Below are 15,714 nucleotides of genomic sequence, written 5' to 3'. Positions count from 1 at the left end.
TTTTCTTTGGCCTTCGATCCCGAACCTTAACAAGTGGGTAACGTAGTTACAAAACTCAAATTTCGTGTATTCCCGACACAAATCAAACTTGATAAACAAACCTCTCAATGTCAAATTGGTTTTTGGAAGCTCGGCCGAAAGTCTATTATGTCATTAGTAGATTTATTAATAAGGAAGATCACATGTAATGTTGAAAATATTATACAAAGTGCAATCACATTCTAAATAATTGAGACGATTTGACAATTTCATATCCTTATTTGAGACGATTTAGCTACTTCAAGTTTTTATTTGAAATTTTTCCTGATCCTTTTGATTTCTATTAATTAAGAATTTAAGATATAAGATGAAAAAATAAAGTACTTATTAATTTTTTTTATTAAAATAAAAAATCTCGCCCGCAATTTCTAGAAAAAAAAAAACGATGGTTTACGTAGAAGCTTAACTGCACTCTTTACAGTTAACAACAGTAGCGCAGCGACGACGGAGCAGAGCCGTCTTGAGAAGATGGAGATGGCGATGAGAGCGACGGCGGACATCGCCGTCGGCGAAGACGTCACGCCGCCGATCGCTCCTCTCTCTCTCGCCCTCTACGACTCCTTCCTCCCCTCTCACTGCTCCTCCTGCTTCTCCCCTCTCTCTCCTCCTCCGCCTCCTCCGTCTCCGCTCGCCGGCTCCTCCCGCTCCTCCCTCTACTGCTCCGCCGCCCGCTGCCGCCCTCCCTCCGCCTCCTCCCCCCGCCTCTCCTCCGCCGAGGAGCTCCTCCTCCTCCTCCGCTCGGCCTCCGGCGACACCTCCGACCTCCGCGCGGCCCTCCGCCTCCTCGCCCGCGGCCCCGACGCCTCGAGCCGGAGGATCGGCGGCCTCCTGACGAACCGCGAGAAGCTGATGAGCTCCGGCGACGGGGAGGCTGCGGAGAGGATCCGGAGCGGCGCCAGGGCCCTGGCGGCGGCGAGGAGGAGGCTGGGCCTGGGCGGCGGATATGTGGAGGGCGATGCCATTTTGGAGGAGGCGGCGCTGTGCGCGACGATTACGAACGCGGTGGAGGTCCAGGATGTCGACGGTCGCGGCCTGGGGATTGCTGTGTATGGTACGGAGTTCTCGTGGATCAATCACAGTTGCTCGGCTAATGCTTGTTATAGGTTTCAGTTTAGTGGACCGGAGATTAGTGCTCGGGCTCCGGACGAATGGTGGCTCCGCATTGTTCCTTATGGCGATCGAGCTCAAGTAAAAACATGCAGAAACTCGAATGCGTATTCGTGTGTTTGCATATCAAGGTCCGGTTGTTGTTAACTCGTGTTCATTGGGAATATGATGTTGCAGATGGACAGTGTTGCTTGCAGACCTGGTGAAGTTGGGAAAGGTAGCAAGAACATAATTTGACAAGTTACAGCTTTGTCCAATTTGTTTCTCCCTAGAATTTGTAAACATTATTAGTTTCGATGAAGATTATGCAGATTACGGGCCGAAAATAATAGTTCGTAGCATAAAGGCAATTAAGAAAGAGGAGGAGGTGACTGTTGCATACACTGACTTATTGCAGCCTAAGGTGCGTAGTCTTTTCATGCCTATGCTATTTGTTTTCTCGTGATGTTTGGTTTATGTTGTGTGTAGAAAAAAAGTCATGCTTTACTCAGTGGTACAAATACTATTGTCTTAAGGTAAGTGACTTGGGTGCTTAAGCTCTAAGTTTTGCGCGTCATCAAGTGAAAAGAATGTCCTCCCATATAAGTTTTTTCATTGAAGAATTTAGAAATTATGCAGAGGTATTGTGATTTCAATCCTTTCATCTCAAATTTAGTACTGAGAGCAAATAAACATAATGAAATAACCACTCATTGCTATTTATTGAAATTGTTAGGACGCTCTAATCTCAGGAGTCGATCTGCATTACCATATTGTTGTCATCACGTATGCTCTCACCCCCACAATATACTAGATTTGCAGCCCCAAGTGCTCTCTCTCTCTCTCTCTCTCTCTCTCTCTCTCTCCAAATCTAGCTTCCTTTTTGGGTCTTCATTTGTATTTTTTGGTTAGTGCCTGACCTCATTTGTAATGTACTGTTAATCTTCATTCTTCCAGGCAGCTAGGCAGTCTGAGCTACAGTCCAAGTATCAATTTAAATGTTCCTGTACAAGATGTGATGCAGAACCTTTAGGATATGTGGATCACGCTTTGCAGGTAAAAGATCTGAACTTTATCACTCTTCCCTCAAATAATATCCTCTGGCTGCATGTTCTCAGTAATCTATAGGCTCTTTCCTTTTCTTGATTTCTCTCTGCTTTTCTGTGAGCTTTTGCAACTTGTGACAACAAATTGTTGAATGGTATGATACTCAAAATGGGGACATATCCAAGCCTGTCCCTATGGCCTGAAACTACTTCAACTAACTGATATCATTTGGGTTTCACAAGTCATACATTCTTTAGAAGTTGGGGAAGACTGACTTTGGTTGAAGAAAAAAGTTTTTTGGTAGGAACCTCAAAAGTTAAAAGTCCTTTATTTATTTTCCAAGACTTGGTTATGATGGAGGAACCTTGAGGTGCTAAAAAAGAAAGAAAAGAATTACTATGGTGGAGGTAAAGTAGTGAGTTACACAGTACCAAGGATCTAGCTTCTATCAACCGAACACAGGAACAGCAAGTTTAAGTTTTTAATGAAAAGCTCTCCAGAAATGAGATAAAGGGAGGGAGCAAGCTTTTGTTATCTTCCAGTCTCTATTGCTACATAATATTCGAGGTTGCTTGACATAATAAATGCTTTGGTGTTCTTCCCATCTAGATTTCCTAACTCATGTTCATAGTTCAGCTGAAGTTCATTACTCCAACTTTGCAGCTGATGGGGTTTCAGTGATTAGGTTTCCTAGTGTTTTTTCGTTTATACTTTGAATTTGTTCTTTGTAGTATATCTGTCTTATATAAGCTATATTGTTAGCCCATGCCACTGTATGGGCTTAGCAAAGTTGTAATGTTTTGTTGGTGGATTATCTAGCATTGCTATGTGCATATCTCTTAATAATTTATCTCGTCATGTTCATGTATTCCTGCTAGTCGCATAATGCATTATCTGTTCATGAAGAATCTTTGTTGGTGAGCATCAGGTAAGATCCTTCGGGAGGTATTTCTAATATCTCCGCGATCATACTCATTGACAACTGCTTTTTGACCTATGAAATTGTGCATGTTGTTCCTGAGCCACATTTTACCTGCTATTTAGTTCATCACTTTTCTGACTTGAATGATAAGTCAGTATCAAAATCATGATGGCCACTAGGAAAGAAATTGATAAACAGGACCCTGATGAATATATTCGAGATATTGAGACCACCCAAACCTTTCAGGATTTCTGTGCTGCCTATGGCTATTTCAGTGAAGATAGAACCAACTGCAGCATCTATCAGGATGAGGCTGCCAGAAGGTTGAGTGAGTCGATGGATGACGTTATATCTGAATATCTATCAGATAGTGATCCAAAGTCTTGCTGCGAGAAGCTCGAGAGTTTGCTTACGGAAAGGGTCTTTGATGAAGACTTTGCATCGAAGGCTGGAATCAAGCAAAAGTTTCTTCTGCAACCCTTGCACCATCTCTCCTTGAATGCCTACATAACATTGGCTTCCGCTTATAGGATCTGTTCGAGTCAATTAGTTGCTCCACAGATACAAGCAGGTGCTCTTGTATTGGAAACTTTGAAGTTGAGCAGAATCAGTGGAGCATACTCGCTGCTTCTTGCAGGAGCAGTCCACCATCTGTTTCGCTCTGAATCTTCTCTAATGGCATCTGCAGCAACCTTTTGGGTAAGTGCAGGAGAGTCCTTGTTGTCTCTTTCTAGAAGCTCGGCGTGGAGTATATTTTCAGAAAAACCGCACACTGCACGTTCATCAATTCCCAAGCCCCAGTCCTGCAGGTGCTCCTTGATGAGCAAAGTTCAGTTGCGGCCTTTTTGGAGTCAAGCTTTGTATATGGACTTTGAAAACATATCTGGGGATTTCATGAGCTGTATTGCTGTTCTGACAAAGATGCTTTGGGGTTTCCTAGCTCACGGTAGTCGTTACTTGCAAGCAGTGAAGGATCCTGTTGATTTTGGGTGGCTCAGGACAGTCGAAATCTTCAATGGATACAATTTCGGAGCTCATTTAGATGGCACTGGTTTAGATTCTTATTGTGAGAGAGACCAAAATGCTTCTACATATAAATTGCGTGCATCGTGTGACCAAGAAAGAAGACTACTTCTGTTCCAGCTTGGTGTCCATTGTTTAATGTATGGAGGACTGCTCTGGAGTATATGCTACGGTCGGACTCCGCGCATTCTTGACATGTTATCCAATGAGAATGACATGGTAGATTGTTCACTGGATCGATTAGAGAATTTTTGAATCCCTGAATCATTTTAAGTTAACAGGCAAGTTCTACTTGAGCTGGCTTGACGGCTCTGATTTGTGCACTGACTTGTTTTAACTGTTGCCTCGTTCACGAAGCTTTGCAGTGATAGCATCGTATCATAGAACTAACTCAAGTTCCTGTTTGATCATGTGTTTTTGGCTCAGTCACACAAGCGGCCGGTTGAATTGCAAATTGAACCTTTGTTCCACAGATTTTCACTAGCAAGTTTTTACTTTTGGTTAAATCTCCTTTGACGACAGTGACAATACCTTATCACCTTTGAGCAGTTCGTCAAGGAGACAGCAGCTGATGAAGCATGAACCGATCGATGCTCTTGCCGACATCACATTTTAAATTTAGGCAAGGCTAGCTCCAGCTGCCAATCCCATGGACTCACCTAATCGTTAATGCTTGGATGGAAGAAATCCAGCATCCTTAATCTTCATCGTTGCGCTCGCATCATCGATCTAAGTGTGTCCAGACTATATACGTAGTCGTATCATTCGTTACTGATTCACGTTCAAAGCCTATGAACAAACGTGAACGCGAAACGTGTGACTGAATTACCGTCACGATAAGATTTATAGGAGTTAGCCAACAAGTGAAGCAATTTTCAGGAGGCGGATATCTTTTCATCATGCACAAGTACTTTGACTCGGGCTCCACAGTATCTTCACCGTCCGATCTGTACCACGTTGCCTCCCACGTTGTCGGAGGAGATTGGATTGGACTCCCCAAAATGAGGCCCGACTTCCCTATATAAATCAATTCATCCCTATTTGGCCCTCTATTGCATAGAACAAATTAGTCATTTGGTGGTTTGAATTGTCATATTTGCCAACCCACCATGGCCGAGGGGAAGCAGCACCACCACCTCTTCCACCACAAGAAGGACGATGGGGACGCCGCCTACTCCGAGACGGCCACCACCTACGCCAGTGGCGGCCCCCAGGGTGGCTACACCGAGACCACAGTGGTGACTGGGGTGGGTTCAGGCACGGGGGGTGTCGATTACCGGAAGGAGGAGAAGCACCACAGGCACCTCGAGGAGCTCGGCGAACTCGGCGCTGCTGCCGCCGGCGCTTACGCCGTGGTAACATTTTGCCCCCTCTTTTCATGCGATAATTCTGGTTGGACTTTTCATCTCTCTAGTGATGAACAAAAACAACTAACTTGAACGAGTATCGCGTCAAACAACGTGCGAAGGTATTGTCTCTTATATACAAAGTAAATAAACTCAACAATTTATGCTATTGATGTATTGGTTGGTTAAATAAAAAGATTATAACTTACTTTATGTATAATAGAAACATTGATCCGACCGAACTTTATTTCTCCATCATCATATTGCACGTGTAACCTAAATTCACCCATATGATTATGCTTCTTTTTTCTTATTGTTTCTCCGGCTTTGGTAATTGAATCTATTATATATATCAGCATGAGAAGCACCGGTCGGAGAAAGACCCCGAGCACGCCCGCAAGCACAGGGTGGAGGAGGAAATAGCGGCGGCAGTGGCGGTCGGAGGGGGCGGCTACGCTTTATATGAGCATCACGAGAAGAAGGAGACGAAGAGGGAAGATGAGGAGGCTCATGGAAAGAAGCATCACCATCTCTTCTAATTTACGTTACACCTGCATATTAATCTCTCTTTCGATGTTATATTCGATCGTATCGGCGTGAGGCCGTCCTAGTTAAATAATACTTCGTGTGCATGCACTTTCTTATATGAGTGTACGAGTTGTGGCAGAACATATCGATACGTTGTTATGTGGTCTCTGGCTCTTATGATCTCAGTCAGCAGCTATGTTAATGAAATGCATGGAGTTTTGTTTCTCAAGTGATGCCATCCTTGGGGCCAAAAGCAAGGGAAAACACAAAAGATTGGCCATCCATGTCGGAACTATATGCGAATTTACCTTTTATTTGGAAAACACTTTCCTAAAGATGATTACTCGTATTGCTTACAAAAAATGAATGAATCAATAATATTTTCATTGTTCACGAAAATATTTAGAGATAAATTATTATCGATTATAAAAATATTTTCCATTGACTAATTATTTCAATCAATACAAATGATTATTTTTAAGAAAATGTTAAGCAAATCCTTTGTTTTCCGCGAAATAAACGGAGCTTAAAGAGGTTATAGTTTTCCTTCTAATGCATTAGGCAAATCGATTTTTCGAAAGAGGTTTAAACTGTCGAGAAACTGATAATGTATTTATTGTAGCACGTTTCTCTTAAAACTGTCTCTTGCATGTAACTCGAATTATTGTTGGGGGAGTTAGTATAGAGAAAATAAAACCGAACGAGGCGTAATACTATGTTAAAGATGGTGATTTTCCCATACGGATACGCAATTCAATGCAATCGGTAACAACAAATTTTTTTATCTCGGGACACAATGCCCGGACTCAAATAATCTTTTGTTAGAGAGGGCGCCGACTCGGTCAACCACGCCGACTTTAGCTGCGTTTCTTCTTTTGTCCTCCTCCTCTCGTGAAGAGAAAAACTTCACGAGATTACTGGTAGTTAATGGTACTTTCCGTGGTATCATCGCGATAACCTCTTGGCAGGAAATATTGACTATATCCCTAAGATCGATTGCCGTTCACAAATCCGACCTTAGCTCAGTTGGTAGAGCGGAGGACTGTAGTGGTTGCTCACAGATAAATCCTTAGGTCGCTGGTTCGAATCCGGCAGGTCGGACTTCTTCCTTTTGTCTTTCTAGTCTCATTCGTTTTCCACCTTCTCCTTATTTTCTCCTTCCCTCCTGGCTTGCCCTCAATGTGTGTCCATGGCTCACTGTTCGAAGGCACCTGTGCGGGCCGCACGGCCTCGGCCAGGGGGCCTCGGTGCTGAAATAAATGTCGCTCGTGCCATCGTGCGGCGGCGAAGCTGAAGATCTGATGAGCACGCACACACGTCGATGTGCTTTGAATGTTGTGTCTGTCATTGGTCTGATCAATCCTTTTGTAGGAACTTACCTGCACATACGAAGGCGTCTCTTTTCAGGCTAAGATCGAGCAATGGAAGTAAAAACCGGCAAGCTCGGGGATAGATTGACTAAAAGGCACGAATTCAGATCGATTCGTCGTGTTTTGCTTCGGTACCATTTCTGGCTCTCGCGAGAGGGCAGTGACACTGGTCTGATCAATCCTTTGTAGGAACTACCCGCACGTACGAAGGCATCTCTTTTCAGGCTAAGATAGAGCAATAGAAGTGACACTGGCAAGCTCGGGGATAGATTGACAAAAAGGCACGAATCCGGACAAATTCGACTTGTTTTGCTCCGGTACCATTTTCTGGCTCCCATGAGAGAGGAGTGCCTGCTTTCTTTACTAAATCAATGACTTGATGCTTTGTGTTCAAAGTATAGACACTTCTATAGATCATCACCAAGAGCAAAAGACAAAAATCATGTAAGCTTATCCAGAGAATACAATGGATCACGTATCTCTTCACTATCGTACATATGTCAATTTAATCCTAAACCTTTTGATTTGGCCAATTTGGTCCTAAACCTTTTTGATTATTTATCAATATGATCATTTTGGCCAATTTTGACCGAAAATTGCTAATGTGGATGCTAGCCATCTTATGTGGCATGGTTGCGCTAACGTGGAAAATATTTCTAAAATTTTAATATATTATATTATTTTTATTTTTCTTTCATTGTGGCCGACAAGGCCTAGCGATGGCTGCTTCGCGCCGTGGCCGGTGATCACCCTCATCTAGATCTAGCAAGGGCCTTCGCGTCCTCACCTGCGGGCCACGAGGGCTTGGGCGAGGGCCGCGACCTCCACAATGAAACAAAAAGAAAAGAAAAATATTTAAAAAAAATAAGAATTTTTTAAATTGCAGAAATTGTCTATGTCAGCGTCGACCGTGCCGCATAAGACACCCGGTATCCACGTTGGCAAACTGTCAAAAGGTTTCTGATTAAATTAGCCAAATCGAAATATTTAGGACTGAATTGACATCGACATAACAAGCTTAAGACTTTTTTGATAATTTTCCATGTGCTCGTATGAAAATTAAGGCGAGATCGCCATCCGTAAACAAATCGACTTTGATTGATTAAAATCAAAAGCTGCACAGAGAGGGCACCGTAGCGGAGTTTAGTTGCATTTCTTCTTTTCCCTTTGTTGGCGTACGACTAAAAGTGGCGTGAGATATGTAAGTGTATTAAATGAGTTCGACACCAATTCACAAATCCGACCTTAGCTCAGTTGGTAGAGCGGAGGACTGTAGTGGTTACTCGCAGATTAATCCTTAGGTCGCTGGTTCGAATCCGGCAGGTCGGAATCCTTTTTCAAATGTTTCTTTCTTTTTCCTTTTTTTTTTTTTGCAAATTTTCTTCATTTCTTCGCCATTCGAAGGCACTTGTGCAGATGCTAGGTGACTGGCCTAGTGGCGCGGCGTCCTGGAGGGGGCTCGGAGTTTCGGCAGTCGTGCCGTCGAGCGGCAAAGTTGAAGATTTGATGAACACACATGTTGATATTCTTTGAATGTTGTCTGTCGTTGGTTCGATCCTTTGTAGGAACTACCTGCACGTATGAAGGCGTCTCTTTTCAGGCCAGGATAGAGCACTAGAAGTAAAACTGGCAAGCTCGGGGATAGATTGACTAAAAGGCAAGAATTCGGACAGATTCGCCTTGTTCGCTCCGGTATCAAATCTGGCTCACGCGAGAGACAGAGAGAGGTGTGCATGCTTTTCTTGTTTAATTAATGACCTGATGCTTTGTGCTTAAAGTATGAACTTCTGTAGATTATCACCAAGAGCAAAGAGAAAAATCACGTAAGCTTCTCCAAAGAATACAATGGACCACATATCTCTTCACTCTATCCGGACTCCAGAGACGTGCAATCTACAAATGATACTGATTATGTGTCAAGAAACGTCAAAAGTTAACCATCCTACAACGAGCACCATCCAGTGTTTAGTCAAAATCACTTCTTCATTCAAAGGTGAAACCATCTTCATCTACTTGGAATCAAAACCTTTTCCGAGCCCAATTCAGCCGCATTCCATATGCAGCCTTGTTTGATGCAGCAGAGTCCCAGACTGGAGTTCTCCTCCAGAGTCTAGACTCCTTGCAATGAAATCAACCTGAAGACAGATGGTTCTTTTGTTTTCTCGTGCTATTCGCGCAGCACACAAGTGGCAGCTGCCTGAACCATTTCATTTGTCTACTTTTAATCGACGAGTAACATAAGTACGGTGCACCCCTGAGTAACGAAAGAGTGTTTAGGCATGTTGGGGAGTGAGCTAAAAGAAACTTGCGGCTGCAAAGACCCTGGGAGATCTCTCCTAGGAAAGTTGAGGAAGATCAGGAAAAAGAAGAAGAAGTCGAGGCACACAATATCAGAGTAACATGACAATGCTGCATTTGCACAAAGATCTTCCCATCATTCTCTCCAAGACAGAACAGCAATAGGCAAAACCGATCGCTCGGTGCAGATAATTTCAGAGAAACACGGACGCATTGAGACCATACCCTATCGTACTCGAAATTGCAGAGCTGAACACCAAAACAGGTAACTCGAGAATCAATATGAAATCCTCAGGAACATAACTATTAAGCCACCAATCTTGTTCTGTTTTAAAAAGGAATGGAAAAGGAAAGTTACTGCTGAAACACTATCGAAGATATAATATTCTTTCGGAAGAAGATTGGCATTATCAAGAAAAGAAAGTCTATGATCTACATATGAAAAAACCCAGATCATCTTCAGAGAGATTGATGAACATGTACAGACCTGTTCCTTTATGCAGGTTTCCATCTAAAGGAAAAGAGACCCAAAGAATCCTCGACAGCAAAAGTTCATAATTAACTAAGAAAATTAGTAAAAGGCCAAAACTTTCTCATCATGATGCTCAGTGATTTTGTTATTGTTACAGAAGAGCAGCATCTCTTGAATGCCTAGTCGAGCAACAACAAAAAATCTGCCTCGAACCCATTTAAACTTAGCATCCAAAGTGCAAGAAAGCCAAAGTTGGAACATACAGCGGGCCTGGAACTGATAGAGTCGCGCGTTTTTTTCTGAGTTTTTTTTTTTCTCGAGAGCTCCTATTTAGTCCTAGTATGATAATTGTAATCAAGTCCTTTAATTTACTTCATTTTCTCAATCAAGTCCCTTCGCCAGTCACGAATTAGGGACAACTCCCCCTAATTTCAGTCTCAGCAAGAGTTGAATATATTTTTATTTAGGGTTAATACCAAGAAAAATCCTAAACTGGTACACCTGTGACACATTTACCCCAAATTATTTTTTACATGATAAATGATAGATAGAGTCGCGCGTTTTTTTCTGAGTTTTTTTTTTCTCAAGAGCTCCTATTTAGTCCTAGTATGATAATTGTAATCAAGTCCTTTAATTTACTTCATTTTCTCAATCAAGTCCCTTCGCCAGTCACGAATTTAATTAGAACAATATGTATACTCCCGCTAAAATTCACGGTCGTCCCAAGACTCCTCTAATCCTCACAAGAATTCAAGAAAGAATGACAGTAGCGTATAATCTCGTGGTTTTCCCATTTTCAACTCAACATTATTGTTTCCTTAAAAGTAGATATTTCAAATAGATGTTTTGGTAATCAATTGTTTGTATTTTAATTGAGTGTGTTTTATGATGAGAAAAGCTTTGACATGGTTAATCATGTATTTTTATTTTTTTGGGTTGAAGTCAATCATGTATTTAATACCCATATTATGTTGGGCTTTACCATACTAAATCCATTTATTGAATATAACTAAATCGTGTAATAACTTAATCCATCATATATGGGTGAAGAAATGAATCGATGACTCATTTTGATGGCTCTACTTTCTACTTTATACTATAGTAGAAAAATAATTATGTGATGAACAACGTTCGATTTTAATATCGAAAGGAGTTTAGACTTAATTCGTTATATTCATACTAATAAAACTCGCAATCTTACCTATCAAAATCAAACTTCACGTGCGAGCGAGGGACAACTCCCCCTAATTTCAGTCTCAGCAAGAGTTGAATATTTTTTATTTATTTATTTATCAATTTTCATTTAGGCCCTGGGCCTGGGGGTTCTCAACGAATTAGAAGAAAATATTGGGCAATCTGCGCAAATTCGAGAAAACACAGGACCCTCTCTGCCTTGCCTAGGGTTCTTCTTTCACTATAAGCACTTTGAGCCAGTCTCGCAGCGGCCGCAGAACCGCCTCAGTTCTTCCGAGCTCGCTGCAGCAGAAGGTATCATCTCCATCTCTCTCTCTCTCTCTCTCTCTCGCTTCAACAATGAAGAAATTCTACCTTCAATGCGTGCGATTTTCGAGCTTCTTCTAGCTCTTCCGCAAAAGCGTTTTGCTTTCTGCTTCGTTTTGGCTGCGGATTTCAAGCTTCTCCTAGCTTCCTGAATGAGCAATCGGCATGCGTGTCGATGTTTTGGGATCGACGCGCTCCCTGCTCGTTTCGGCCATCGGTTTTGCCCCTGTGGATTTCATGAATCTGGGCAGGATCATTGCGCCGCGCAATTTGAATTTCGCAAGTGAACGTTCTTTGGGTGAGATGGTATGTTTGGCACCGCACTGGATCGATCACCGTTGTAGGGTAGGCAATACTCACTTACAGGAACATGGGTCTCTATAGATGCGCGACAAAGCATCGTGATTTCTTTCGCTCCCTGTTTTACGGAATAGGCTGCTCTCTGTTTGAATCGCTGCGGTTGTTTGCTTGTGAATTGCTGCATATTCTCGTATTTATTTTGTCGGTGCTTCGGAGCATAGTCGCATCGTAATGGATGTCTTTTCTTCGAGTTTTGGCTTTGATATGTGACGCGGAACTAAGTTCATTTGGCCATGTCCTTGGACATTTGTCTCACTTCAGTTACTTTGTCGGTCTTTCTTTTACTTGGAAAGACGGGGTATTTGCAAGTTTCTGCTGCATTAGAGTGTTGGTTTCGATATTCTTAACTTTGGTAAAGAATTTACTAGGAGGTGAAGAATGTCGCATCGGAAGTTTGAGCATCCCAGGCATGGATCGCTTGGATTTCTTCCAAGAAAGAGAGCAGCTCGCCACAGAGGGAAAGGTACTATTGGTCTTCTTCTTTTTTCAGCTTTCAATAGAATGTCGAGCTTTTTGAGCATTTCAAGTTTCCATGGTTTCTTGTTCCTTAGGCCATTAGCTGTTTCCTTTTCATTATACTTATTTGGCGTTATGGGTCTGGAGTTATTCGATCATTGCCTTAATCAATTTTTTTTCTTTGACTTCTGCAGTGAAAGCTTTTCCTAAGGATGATCCTACCAAGCCTTGCAGGCTCACTGCCTTCTTGGGCTACAAGGCAGGGATGACTCATATTGTCAGGGAGGTCGAAAAGCCCGGATCAAGTGAGAATTTAACTCATTTACTTTCTTTGATGACGTTTCTGTTATTCAGAAAGAGTTTTAAGACTTGCTCCATCTTCTCATAAAAATTTGCTGTCACATAGTCACTGGCCACGATAAACTTCCCTATATTTGACATACAACATGTTGTTGTGGTTATGGTGGCCAGTTAGCCAATAACATATATAAGTCATTTCGCTATTTCTTATGTAAATAATAGTAGGTTCACCAACCACAACAACTTTCTGTTGTCTTCACTAGTGAAGTTTTTGTACAATGTCACTCAGGTTGGTATTACATTTTACGTCGAGAAAATATAGTCTTATCAGCTTCTTGAACTGGTCGTCTTTCTTTTTTCTTTGTTTTGTTTTACTACAGCTTGGCTGTAGAGAGTTGATGAACTATCTTCTCACTGTTAGCAGATAAGAGACACAACTAGTTGGAAAAGGATGCATCTCAATGTGCTCTGTTTTATTTTGTTTTGAGGGTGGTGTGGCAGATGTCTCTTCATCTACTGTATGATAAAATGATTTCTAAATTTTAACTAGATGCTTGTCAACGAAAGATACTCATATGGTACTGCACTATGCTCTAGGATCTTCCCTTGCTGATGTTATTAAGCTTATTGTCAGTAGACACTATTGCAATATGCCTTTAAGGAATTTTACATATTTATATATTTCTTTAAGTCCTGGCATCTCTGGTTCTGAGTTATGATTCTCTTCACTGCCACTTTCGTGGGAATTTATGTCTCTACTTTTGCATCTTTGCAGAGCTTCACAAGAAGGAAACATGTGAGGCAGTGACAGTTATTGAAACCCCTCCAATGGTGGTGGTTGGTGTTGTGGGTTATGTCAAGACCCCTCGAGGCCTTCGCTCGTTGAACACGGTGTGGGCTCAGCATTTGAGTGAGGAATTGAGGCGCAGGTTCTACAAGAACTGGTGCAAGTCCAAGAAGAAGGCATTCACCAAGTACTCAAAGCAGTATGAAACTGAAGATGGAAAGAAGAACATCCAAGCTCAGCTTGAGAAAATTAAGAAATATGCAACTGTAGTTCGTGTTTTGGCTCACACTCAAGTACGGCCTGCTTTCCCTCCAGAACAATGTCATAGCTCCTGTGCTGAACTTTTTATGTTTAAGAGTGTTTTAAAGTCTGGGCATTTTGTTACCTGATTAAATATATCATTTATGGTGTTCTGTGGTTAATCTGCTACAGATTAGAAAGATGAAGGGATTGAAACAGAAGAAGGCACACTTGATGGAAATCCAGGTCAATGGTGGGACTATTGCTCAAAAGGTGGACTTTGCATATGGCTTTTTTGAGAAGCAAATTCCCATTGAAGCTGTGTTCCAGAAGGACGAGATGATTGACATCATTGGAGTGACAAAGGGTAAAGGTTACGAAGGTGTTGTCACCCGGTGGGGTGTAACACGTCTTCCTCGTAAGACTCACAGGGGTCTAAGGAAGGTTGCTTGTATTGGTGCGTGGCATCCTGCTAGGGTCTCGTTCACAGTTGCTAGGGCTGGTCAGAATGGGTACCACCACCGCACTGAGATGAACAAGAAGGTCTATAAAATTGGCAAGGCTGGTCAGGAGTCCCACACTGCTCTTACTGAGTTTGACAGGTCAGAATCTGTACATGAGATGCAGGAAACTTTTGATTTGGTTTCTGCGATGATTAGGCTTTACTTTTGTCGTGTTTGCTTTCAACTAGTAGTGCTATTTATCTGTTTGATTTTTTCCTCGAATATCCATTTATTGGGTGTAACATAAGTGTGAAGTGTGAATGTGCTAGTCCTCATTATCGAAGGCTTTAATGAATTATCCTGAGCGGATAGCAGTTCTTATCCTTCATTCGAGTGAAGCTTAACTAGGAAGGTTTTACTATTGTTTGTGCTTCTAAACCCTCATTGTTTTGTCTTTAAAATTCAGAACTGAGAAAGACATCACTCCAATGGGCGGCTTCCCACACTATGGCTTGGTGAAAGATGATTATGTGATGATCAAGGGATGCTGTGTTGGACCCAAGAAAAGGGTGGTGACACTCCGACAGTCCTTGCTCAAGCAAACTTCTCGTGTGGCTCTGGAGGACATCAAGCTCAAGTTCATCGACACCTCTTCTAAGTTCGGACATGGCCGCTTCCAGACGACGCAAGAGAAGCAGAAGTTTTATGGACGCTTGAAGGCGTAATGGAGCAAATAACTAGGCCCGCTGTTCCTGGTCACGGATCGCTTGGAGGGCTTCTGGTTGTCTCTTATGATATGGAACTAATTTTGCTAGCTACATCGATTTCACTTTATGAAATTTTGTTTCATTTGAGATATTTTTGTACTGAACCATGTTGTTTTCTGATTTGGATAGCGAGATAAAGGATGCTTATTTTGAGGAAATTTTTTTTGGCCAATTTCACTATGCATTTAAAAGAGCAGGGGCTTTTTCTGACTTTCGACAATTGCACTTCGGATGTGAGCTGACCTGTTTCATCGGACTTAGCTATTGCTGCATGGTGAACTGAATGGTGGTGAGTGAGTACTTAATAATTTGGGCCTCTGCTTTCTTTTTCTTTGAATTACATTAAGAAAATTTTGGTCCTAGAGATGATTCTTAAAACTTTGGGGAGCCCGCAAGAATTATATTTATATGACTACTTGCATAGCTTGAAACAATTTGTTAATAAAAAATATTTTTATTATCGATAATAATTTATGTCTTGATATTTTTATGAGCGACGAAAATGTTTTTTGTTCATTTATTTTTGTAAGCGATATAATCAATTTTATTTAGGAAAATATTGTCCAAATTATTTATTTTTCGCGAAACAAATCAAGCTTAGATGAAAACGTATATATTAACGTCTTTAGCTTGTTAGTTGATAATTGAGATAATCTCATAAGAAAATCCTGAACTTTGCATTGTACGACACCAATACTTTAAATTTTACTTCTACTTGTGAGACTCATAA

At 41.8% G+C, this 15,714-nt stretch overlaps 3 protein-coding genes and 2 non-coding genes across 6 annotated transcripts; all 5 read left to right on the top strand.

Annotated features, from left to right (window-relative positions):
• Positions 1-471: 471 nt before the first annotated feature.
• Positions 472-4,375, top strand: LOC115684706 (protein SET DOMAIN GROUP 41). The gene is given in 7 exon segments (XM_030609556.2): positions 472-576; positions 579-688; positions 690-1,227; positions 1,324-1,363; positions 1,449-1,549; positions 2,083-2,181; positions 3,341-4,375. Coding segments are annotated over 7 exon segments (1,989 nt in total). The 5' UTR covers positions 472-507; the 3' UTR covers positions 4,373-4,375.
• A 784-nt stretch (positions 4,376-5,159) lies between these two features.
• LOC115684698 (abscisic stress-ripening protein 2-like) lies at positions 5,160-6,107 on the top strand. The gene is made up of 2 exons (XM_030609546.2): positions 5,160-5,472; positions 5,820-6,107. Exons 1-2 carry the CDS (start codon positions 5,227-5,229, stop codon positions 6,000-6,002), a joined length of 429 nt encoding a protein of 142 aa, XP_030465406.1. The 5' UTR covers positions 5,160-5,226; the 3' UTR covers positions 6,003-6,107.
• Positions 6,108-7,002: 895 nt separating this feature from the next.
• On the top strand, positions 7,003-7,092 carry TRNAY-GUA (transfer RNA tyrosine (anticodon GUA)). The gene is given in 2 exon segments: positions 7,003-7,039; positions 7,057-7,092. It is a non-coding gene; the product is annotated as a tRNA-Tyr (tRNA).
• Positions 7,093-8,600: 1,508 nt separating this feature from the next.
• Positions 8,601-8,690, top strand: TRNAY-GUA (transfer RNA tyrosine (anticodon GUA)). The gene is given in 2 exon segments: positions 8,601-8,637; positions 8,655-8,690. It is a non-coding gene; the product is annotated as a tRNA-Tyr (tRNA).
• Positions 8,691-11,479: 2,789 nt separating this feature from the next.
• Positions 11,480-15,142, top strand: LOC115684674 (60S ribosomal protein L3-1). Of its 2 annotated transcripts, none has more exons than XM_056308668.1 (6): positions 11,480-11,619; positions 12,360-12,454; positions 12,642-12,752; positions 13,523-13,827; positions 13,967-14,376; positions 14,684-15,142. In XM_056308668.1, the coding sequence occupies exons 2-6, from the start codon at positions 12,370-12,372 to the stop codon at positions 14,940-14,942; spliced, it is 1,170 nt and encodes a 389-aa protein (XP_056164643.1). In that variant the 5' UTR covers positions 11,480-11,619; positions 12,360-12,369; the 3' UTR covers positions 14,943-15,142. The 2 variants fall into 2 exon arrangements, with proteins under 2 accessions (XP_056164643.1, XP_056164644.1); XM_056308669.1 differs by lacking the exon at positions 11,480-11,619 and adding an exon at positions 11,809-11,937.
• The last annotated feature ends 572 nt before the right edge of the window (positions 15,143-15,714 follow it).

This window comes from Syzygium oleosum, unplaced genomic scaffold (assembly GCF_021117445.2).
Source record: "Syzygium oleosum isolate NSW1041296 unplaced genomic scaffold, Sole_v2.1 Sole_v2.02, whole genome shotgun sequence".
NCBI classification, from domain to species: Eukaryota; Viridiplantae; Streptophyta; class Magnoliopsida; order Myrtales; family Myrtaceae; genus Syzygium; species Syzygium oleosum.
Note: the sequence above shows the minus strand (reverse complement) of the source record. Positions and strands in the feature narration are given on the sequence as shown.

Bases quoted from the DNA above. Each gene is read 5' to 3' on its own strand.
- LOC115684698 (XM_030609546.2), top strand. From the start codon at position 5,227: ATGGCCGAGGGGAAGCAGCACCACCACCTCTTCCACCACAAGAAGGAC. The intron at 5,473-5,819 runs GTAACATTTTGC...TATATATATCAG, and splicing joins CCGCCGGCGCTTACGCCGTG to CATGAGAAGCACCGGTCGGA.
- LOC115684674 (XM_056308668.1), top strand. From the start codon at position 12,370: ATGTCGCATCGGAAGTTTGAGCATCCCAGGCATGGATCGCTTGGATTT. The intron at 12,455-12,641 runs GTACTATTGGTC...TGACTTCTGCAG, and splicing joins AGCTCGCCACAGAGGGAAAG to TGAAAGCTTTTCCTAAGGAT. The intron at 13,828-13,966 runs GTACGGCCTGCT...AATCTGCTACAG, and splicing joins GTGTTTTGGCTCACACTCAA to ATTAGAAAGATGAAGGGATT.